Consider the following 8823-nt stretch of genomic DNA (forward strand, 5'->3'; position numbering starts at 1 on the left):
TTTGTAATTTTTTTTGCTCAAACAAAATCAAATAATAATAAAATAGTTAAAAAAAAGCCTCACAGTTCAAATAATTGAACTGATACAAAAAATTCACCTGGAAGCACCAAAAGTTGCACCTTTCAGTGAATAGTTTTCATTTTACCATTGTAATCAAACATGGGTTTTATTCTTCCCCGGACACTGCTTCTCTTTAACTCCATTACAAGCCAATTTTGCAGTTTTCCATATATGTGGCCTACCATTTAATGGAAATGTTGGCTTATTAACTAGGCTAACAAATTTTATCCTAAAAGAAATATGGTTAAGGCGATATCTGTAAGTCTTACGAACGATTAAGGGGAGGGGCTAGAACCAATAGGCTGCATATGGTGCTTATCCAATTATATATCCTGATATTCCAAAAAAAAAAAATCCAACTACTTATCCTAATTTAAAAAAAAAAAAAATGTCCAACTACATATCCTCGTTAAACAAAAATCCAACTACATATTTTCAAAAAAAAATCCAACCACATATCCTGATTTTTTATAAAAAAAATCCAACTACATATCCTGATTTTCAAAAAAAAAGAAAAAGATATGAAAAAGCTGTTGTAAGAGTTATCGTTTGATCAGTTAAAAAGCAAGCATCCTTTTGTGGATTGTGTGAGGGTTATCACTTTGTCCCATTAAAAAGTAAGAATCCTTGATAGTGGATTGAAATTCCTTGGTTACCAAAGGAGTGGATGTAGGTATCAAAAAAGTTGAACCACTATAAATTTTTTGTGTCTCTTTTTAATTTTCTACATTATTATTCACTGCCTATATTTGCCTTAGGAAAATAGTTTTTATTGATTTATTGTTTCACACTTTGGAAAATATTTTTCTCTTTATTTTTATAGGTAGCATTTAAAATTAGGAAAATATTTTATTTTGGTATATTATTTTTATACTCAGTGATTTATTGTTGGCAACTTGATTTTGATGCATGAAAATATTTTTGAGTGAAAAAGATTTGATTTTTATACCTTGATTTTCAAAGAGATTTTTAATATACCTATTCACCCTCTCTTGATATATTATTTATCGAGACTTCTACACTAACAAACATAATCATTTTGTTGCATCAAATATAGATATACTTAGGTGTTAGTGTCTGTACATTGAATTAGAATTAAGTCTCCTCTTTAAAAGTCAAATCCAAGTCTGACCTGATTTTCCTATGATTAATTATTTTATTATTAAAATAATTAAATAATATTTTATATAAATACTATAATATTTTATATAAATACTATAATATTTTAAATATAAAAATTAAATAAAATTATATTATTTATTATAAAATAATTTAATTGGATCGAGTTTGGGCAAGTTGTGGACACCTATGCTATGCTGCAAAAAAGAAAAAATTTAAATTAGTGTTATTACAACTGATCCAACCGTTCTGTCTGTCGTATCATATTATTCCTTCTAGTTCATTTTGATTTCATTTTCAGCCTACACTTAATAAAGAGTGTGTTTGGAATTGCAATCACTTGTCAAAAGCTTTCTAAAGAAAATATCAAGATGTTATTAATGCTATGGAATTTGACATAAGATTTTGTTAGTTGTTGAGGGCAAGTTAGAGAAGATGACAACAAAGAAAGAAGCATCTAATCTTTTTGAAACCACGATTGATCTTCGGGATTGGGAATTTGTTCTTGGGGTGTGATGGGAGTGTGAAAAATCTCGGCTGGCTCAGGAGAGGTTTGATCAATAAGGCCATTAAGATTTTGATAGTTTAAGAGAGGCAAAAATTGTGTTTTCCAGGCCAATTAGATTTTGGTAGTCAATTTGACAGAAAAGGTGTGATGAGCAGTTTTTGGAGTAGAGAGAGAAGCAGAGGTTTGAGGAATAATACTCATGGTGATAAAGCTTTGATAACATGCAGAGATTTGGAAGTGTTGAGTTTTATTGATTGACAAGAGTGTGTGTATATATACATATAAAACAATATAAAACTAATTGATAAAACTAAGTATCTAGATAAAGTTAGGATGACAGGAATAGAAATTAGATTACAATTATAGATAATGTCTAGTATTATCCTTAACAGGTATTTTTTTTTATATGTATATCCATACTTTTCAAAAACAATAAAAAAAATATTTTTGAAGAATAAAAAACAATTTCAAGCTAGATAGGCTCGGTCTAATTCAGGTTAATTTAAAAATCTAAAGCATATAACGCTACAAGAATTTTATTCCTCAAATTAACTTTAGTAATCTTTGCGTGATATCACATGCATAAGTTGGATCTCCACTATCTCTTGCTATAAGACAAAGAGAAATTTATTATCAATTAGAATAAACAATTAAAAGTAAAATTAGTTGAAAAGAAAGATATAAAGACAGACTGAAACATTCCTCCTTACCCTCCTTTTCTTCTCCTAAAGGAGCCCATTTTGCACCTAAAAGGTGCACGCGGTGCAGCACTATACCGAACCCTGATTTTTAATTCAGTGCTTTTCCATCTGCAACTTTTTGTCAAGTATATATAACTAAACCAATCCTTTGTGCACTGTGCAATCTATTCCATTCCAGTCAAGTCAAGAAATAGACAATCATAGAGTTCTCGGGAAACATGGCAGGTAGGGTTGAGCATGGAGCTGAAGATGTAGAAGTGACGGTGGATAACGGTGGTCCAAATCGGGCTACACCACACCATGAAGTTGCAGGTCCAATCACTTATTTTACATTTTATATACTTCAAATGTCATAAGAGTTAAAAAGGGTACGTTCAATATAATTCCTAATATTGGAAAAATATTTTTTTTGAAAAATAAACATTTTAGTTTGAGACGTTATAAAACAGTAAAATAGATATTTAATTTAAAATAATGAATATTATATTTGTAATTATATTATAAGTAATTAACATATTTTAAGTTTCTAGGAAGCATTTCTAAAGGTTCTATATGCGTAGATACACTGTATATATGTCTTCAATTTCGTTTTATTTAAAAGTTCAACCCATGATTTGAAGCCTTTCAATTTATACCGACTCAGGGGCCCATATTCCTTGTGAGATAACTAGTGTTTGAGATTTTTATGATAAGTATATATACTAAATTTTTTACTATACAAATAACGATGTTAAATTTTCAAAGCGAAAAAGATTTGGTGCGTTGGATAATTTTTGGTGTGAAATTGTTTGAGTTATCAGGTTTTGCACTCTTTTAGTTGTGAGCGGTGTCTGAACTATAGATTTGGTGGTTCTCTCAGGAACAACTTCACGTGTTGGAGATGTACAAATGAATGTGATCCCTAGCTCAAATGTTACAAATTACAACTCGCAATGTTCTTGTCAAGTAGAACGAAATCCCATCCTCCATCGACCTTCCAATCATCTTCTTGAAGGTAAGTCTCGCTCTAATTTCCTCATTCTGGTAAATCAAGTACATAAAACATGAAATTTTGAAAAATGGTCAACTTCATAAAGCCATTTCAAAAATAACCCATAATATAAAATTAACTGTTTTTATCAAATTTTTACTATGACTTGACAAAATGCCATTAAAACAATTTCAGACAAATTGAATCATTTATCACTATATTCCCTCCTGATTTCTCTCTCTCGCATCCGTCTATTGTGCTCCTGATTTCTCTCTCTTGCCATCCAGCTCTCTTTTAATTCTATTGATTTCTCTCTTATGCATCCGTCTACTATGCTCCTAATATGTCTCTCCCACCATCTAGCTCTCTCCAATTTTACTTCCATTGCCATCTCTTTCTGTCTATTTCTCGTAATATCGTCGTCGATCTACAGACCAAAGCACAAAGATTACCTCAATGCATGTTCTTGGATTTATTGGTTTAAATTCATAAAACCTCAAAGTTGATGAGTTGAGGTTATAAGTGAAATATGTAAATTAAAACACTGCCTAGAGTTGTTACACATCATGCATGTATATAGCAACTCTAATTCACTCGGCGTGTAACAAATTTATTAAATATGGTATGGTTTAAACATTACATATAACTTGATCTCTATCTTTGCATTTTATTATGTCATAAACTCTTACAGTTAAATACTTCAAATATGGCATGTAACAACATGGCATGCAACTTAGTTTTTATCTTTGTATTTCACTAAGACATAAACTCTTAGAGTTAAATACCTTAAATATGGCATGTAACAACATATTTTTCAACATGGCATGTAAAATTTTTTTTTTAACATGACGTGTAATAAAAATATTTTTTAAATATGACATGTAACTTAGTCTCTATCTTTGTATTTTGCTAGAACATTAACTCTTGGAGTTAAACACCTTAAACATGGCGTGTAATAACTTTTCTTTTCAACATGGTGTGTATTATAGTCTCTATCTTTGTATTTCACTAAGATATAAACTCTTGAAGTTACTTAAAACATGACATGTAACCATTTTTTTTTAAATATGACACGCAACAATATTTTTTTAAACATGACATGTAATAATATTATTTTTTAAACATAGTTTATAACTTGGTTTCTATCTTTGTATTTCACTATGATATAAACTCTTAAAGTTAAATACCTTAAATATGACGTGCAACAATTTTTTTTTTAACATGGTGTGTAACAACATTTTTTTCAACACTCGCACTTAGATATGAAGAGGTTTCATTAAGAGCAATTTTGTCTAAATTTATTTTTTTAATTAAAAATAGTTAAAATTAAAAAGAGAGTTATTTTTAAAAACAACTCATCTTTGACGGTCAAAGAAATCTTATGATATGTTAAGATAATTTTACAAATTATTTGTTAAAATCTAATTTCCAATACGCTGTTTGGTTTTTATTTTTTTATTACATCCAATTAAGTTTTTAAAATTTTATTTTGGGTCAAATATGTTATTATAACTAATAGTTAACTAACTGTTGTTAGTTAAAATGTCATTTATTATTTTATATAATGTGATACTAATTTGACATATTGATATGTTGATGGATGATGACGTAACATGATAATATGATCATGTGATGTGATGAAATGATTACATAACATTTTCACCTTCCCTGTTAATGTCACATTTGCGTCATATTGGTATAAAATGATAGGTGACATTTTGACTAATAATAGTTAGTCAACAGTTAACTATAAGCCTCTATATGATTCAAGATAAAAGTAGATGAACTTGATTGAATATAATTGAAAAATAAAAATTTATTTAAAATTTTTAAATTATTTAAAAGATTTTTAAAACATTATGCCTAATTTACACATGATATCTTGATTGTAACCCAGGACAAAAGAAACACTTGTACCGCAAGAAGCTATTGACACTCTATACAGCTGCATTAAATGGTGACTGGAGATCTGCTGAAAGTATCATAAAAAGTGATCCTACATTTCTAAATTCCAGTATCACAGATGACTACAAAACAGCTCTCCACATTGCAGCAGGAGCAAAACAGACAGCTTTCGTGAAGAAATTAGTGAATTTGATGCAAAATCAGGAAAGTGACTTGGATCTGCAAGACGAAAACGACAACACCGCCTTCTGTCTTGCAGTCATAGCTGGTAGTGTGCCCGTCGCAAAGATTTTGATGAAGAAGGTTCCGCAACTTGCATTGATTCGAGGTGGCAAGAATTCGACCCCACTTTTTATTGCGGTTATATTTGGACGCCATGACATGGCCCGCCTTTTATACCGGGAAACTGAAAGTCATTTGAAGCATCTAGAACTGGAGCATCTACAGCATATATTTTTCACTTGTATTGAAACTGATATGTTTTGTAAGCATGCATACCTTTCCCCTCCTTTGTATATATATTTGTGACTTAAAAAACTAATTTATACTTATTATTTTTATGTGCAAATCTACTTCTACAGATATAGCCATCCAATTGCTAGCACAATCTCGCGACCTAGCTGTGGCTCGTAAAAGCGATGGACAGACAGCGTTACATATGTTGGCTCGAAAGCCTTCAGCGTTTGCTGGCAAGAAACCTGGAATATTGAAGATGCTCCTTAGCTCATGTTAGTTCTCTAATACGCAGCCTTACTTTCTCTCTTTATAATATAACCAAATCCAGTTGGAAGAAGAAAAAACTGGACTCAACTCAGACCATTTATACGCCTTTTTCAAAATCTTATTTCAGGTAAGGTGTCCAATGACAGCACAGCCCTTGAACTAGTGAGCAGCCTCTGGACAAATGTTCTGAGCAAAACAAACTTGGATGTTCAAAAAGAAATTGATGTCCCCTTCAATCTGTTGTTTGAGGCAGCAGAGTTAGGGAATTATGAATTCTTAGCTGAGCTTTTACGCTTGTATCCGGAGTTAATCTGGGAGACAGATTGCGAGAATCGAACAATATTTCACATCGCGGTCTTGCATCGTCATGTGGATATCTTCAATCAGATATACAGCATAGGGTCGATTAAGGATGTTGTGGTGGCATACAAAATACCCGGCAACGAGTGCGAAGTTTGGGATAACATGTTGCATCTTGCTGCAAAACTCCCATCGCCTCATCGACTCGACATGGTATCAGGGGCCGCTTTACAAATGCAACGGGAGTTATTGTGGTTTGAGGTAAATATTCTCATTTCTTTTTTATTTTCAACGTTGTGTTCATATTATGCCAAACGATTCTTGGCTCACAAAATGAAGCAATTTTGTATTTGAATAAATTTTTATGGGAAGAAAAATAAATAGATGTGCAGTTTTTGATACAACAAAAGGGATGCCATTCTTTTTCTTCCAACTAGCTTTTGTAAAATTTTTATATTTTTAAAAAATTAATATCATATTTATTAGTGTAAAATAGATCACTTTAGGTATTCTAATTTGCCTTTCAAAATATTACTCTCTTCATTTCAAATTAATATTATAAAAACTATATTTTTTATTTTTTAAAAAATCTAATCAATATTTAATTTTCTATAGCATGCTAAATAGTTTATATCATAAATTCAATAGTTAAGATTTTCAAAAAAAAAAGAAAACGAATTCAGTACCTAATTTTCAATGTTGTTTTCTTTTTTCTTTTCTAATATTGAGACCCATTGAACTTTTTAGGGCACATGAACGATAAACAGAGATAAGCTTCCCCTATCCTATTTTGAAATTTCAAGTTGACATCTCTTATTCTATTTACTTGAGTATTGGATACTGTTAATTATTATTATTATTTTTAATTGCATGCATATTTAAACTTGCATTTTTAGTTTAGGTTTGTCACTATTATCTTTTATATATATATATATATAAACTTTTGGTAATAAGAACTTGGATTGTTTTCAAGCTTTTTCAATTTTTGTTTGCATATCATGTTTTGCTTTGTAACAATATTATTCTTCGTGTAGGAGGTGAGGAGCGTGGTACAACCCTCCGATAGAGAACGAAAAGGTTTAAAAGGATTGACCCCTCGAAAATTATTCTCCAGGCAGCACGAAGGATTATTGGAGAGGGGCGAGAAATGGATGAGGGATACGTCTGAATCATGTATGATTGTCGCAACACTTATAACTACGGTGGTGTACTCTGCAGGCTTCAGCACACCTGGCGGTAATGATAATACGAAAGGAACTCCCGTTCTGATAAACCACACTTTATTTCATGTCTTCGCGGTGTCGGAAGCCGTAGCACTGTCCTTTTCTATTACCTCAACGCTAATGTTCTTGTGCATCCTCACTTCACGTTACGCGGAGGAAGATTTTCTCAAATCATTGCCATTGAAGTTAATGGCTGGCCTCGCAACGCTATTCATCTCTATGATGGCCATGATAGTTGCTTTTAGTGCAGCCTTTTTTCTAGCTTACCGTGATAGTTATAATCATCATAGATTAAGGTGGGTTCCTCTTCTTGTCTCTGCATTTGCTTTCTTGCCAGCCGCTTTATTTGTTTTGCTACAGTATCGCCTGTTCCTTGACATGTTCCATTCAACTTGTTGTTCTCGATCCCTTTTTCGGCCCAGAAAGTCCATGTTTAGTTCAAGAGTGTAACTCTGATAATGTAATGTCAAAATGATGTGCTAAAAGTGTCGGATTATCCTAAAAGTGTCAAAATAATGTCAAAATGTCAAAATAAATGTCTATGGAATTGTTCCTATTTGTTAAATTTATGTTATTTTTGAATGATTAGATTATCCCATAAACACACACCATCAAACAACTTACCCAGGCAACATCAGAATAAGCTTGCAACTGTAGAGGACAATGGGAAGAAAAGAGAAGTCCTCTAGATACAGTGCCACGTAGGTGTCGAATAATGCCACGTACATCCGCTAGATGTAAGCGTCGTGGATTTTGCAAGAATAATCACTAAGCACTTGCATTGCATATGCCTTGTCAAGTTTACTTAGAATGGGATATATATCAACCCACAAGTTGGGATAAAAAGCAAGATCAAGAAGTCTTCCACCATCATCCCTTCTGAACTTGTCATGCAAAGTGCGTTTTGAAACACCACTTTCAAACTTATTTGATATGCAAAGGTGAAGCATGATTTTATGATTATTGATGAGCATGGTTTCCCTTAAATATTTCTAAAAGTAAAAAATGTATTTATAAATGTGAAAATGTTTTGGAAATGATTTTTCAATCTATTATGTATATATATGAAAATACTATTATGTAGTAGTTTTCAACAATGGGGGATTATGTTTGAAGTTCACTCGATTACCTTGGCCTTTGAGCTAATGTGGGTACGAGATATCATTTATGTTAATTTTATGAATGCTACCCAAGGTGCAATGGGGCTGTACATTGCCGGTCTAAGGTGCAATGGAAATGTACATTACCGGTCCAAGGTGCAATGAGACTATATATTACCAACCCAAGGTGCAATGGGGTTATGCATTACCAGCC

At 31.8% G+C, this 8823-nt stretch overlaps 1 protein-coding gene across 1 annotated transcript; it reads left to right on the plus strand.

Moving 5' to 3' along the window:
- Positions 1-2560: 2560 nt before the first annotated feature.
- Positions 2561-8074, plus strand: LOC18594737 (uncharacterized). Its single transcript, XM_018124626.2, has 6 exons — positions 2561-2700; positions 3248-3382; positions 5256-5747; positions 5845-5991; positions 6114-6547; positions 7321-8074. Exons 1-6 carry the CDS (start codon positions 2607-2609, stop codon positions 7957-7959), a joined length of 1941 nt encoding a protein of 646 aa, XP_017980115.2. The 5' UTR covers positions 2561-2606; the 3' UTR covers positions 7960-8074.
- Positions 8075-8823: the final 749 nt, after the last annotated feature.

This window comes from Theobroma cacao, chromosome 7 (genome assembly GCF_053813885.1).
Source record: "Theobroma cacao isolate CCN51 chromosome 7, ASM5381388v1, whole genome shotgun sequence".
In the NCBI taxonomy this organism is placed as follows: Eukaryota; Viridiplantae; Streptophyta; class Magnoliopsida; order Malvales; family Malvaceae; genus Theobroma; species Theobroma cacao.

Excerpts from the sequence above, each read along its gene's own strand:
- LOC18594737 (XM_018124626.2), top strand. The coding sequence starts at position 2,607 with ATGGCAGGTAGGGTTGAGCATGGAGCTGAAGATGTAGAAGTGACGGTG. Across the intron at positions 2,701-3,247 it reads ACCACACCATGAAGTTGCAG|GAACAACTTCACGTGTTGGA; the intron begins GTCCAATCACTT and ends TGGTTCTCTCAG. Across the intron at positions 5,992-6,113 it reads GAAGATGCTCCTTAGCTCAT|GTAAGGTGTCCAATGACAGC; the intron begins GTTAGTTCTCTA and ends ATCTTATTTCAG.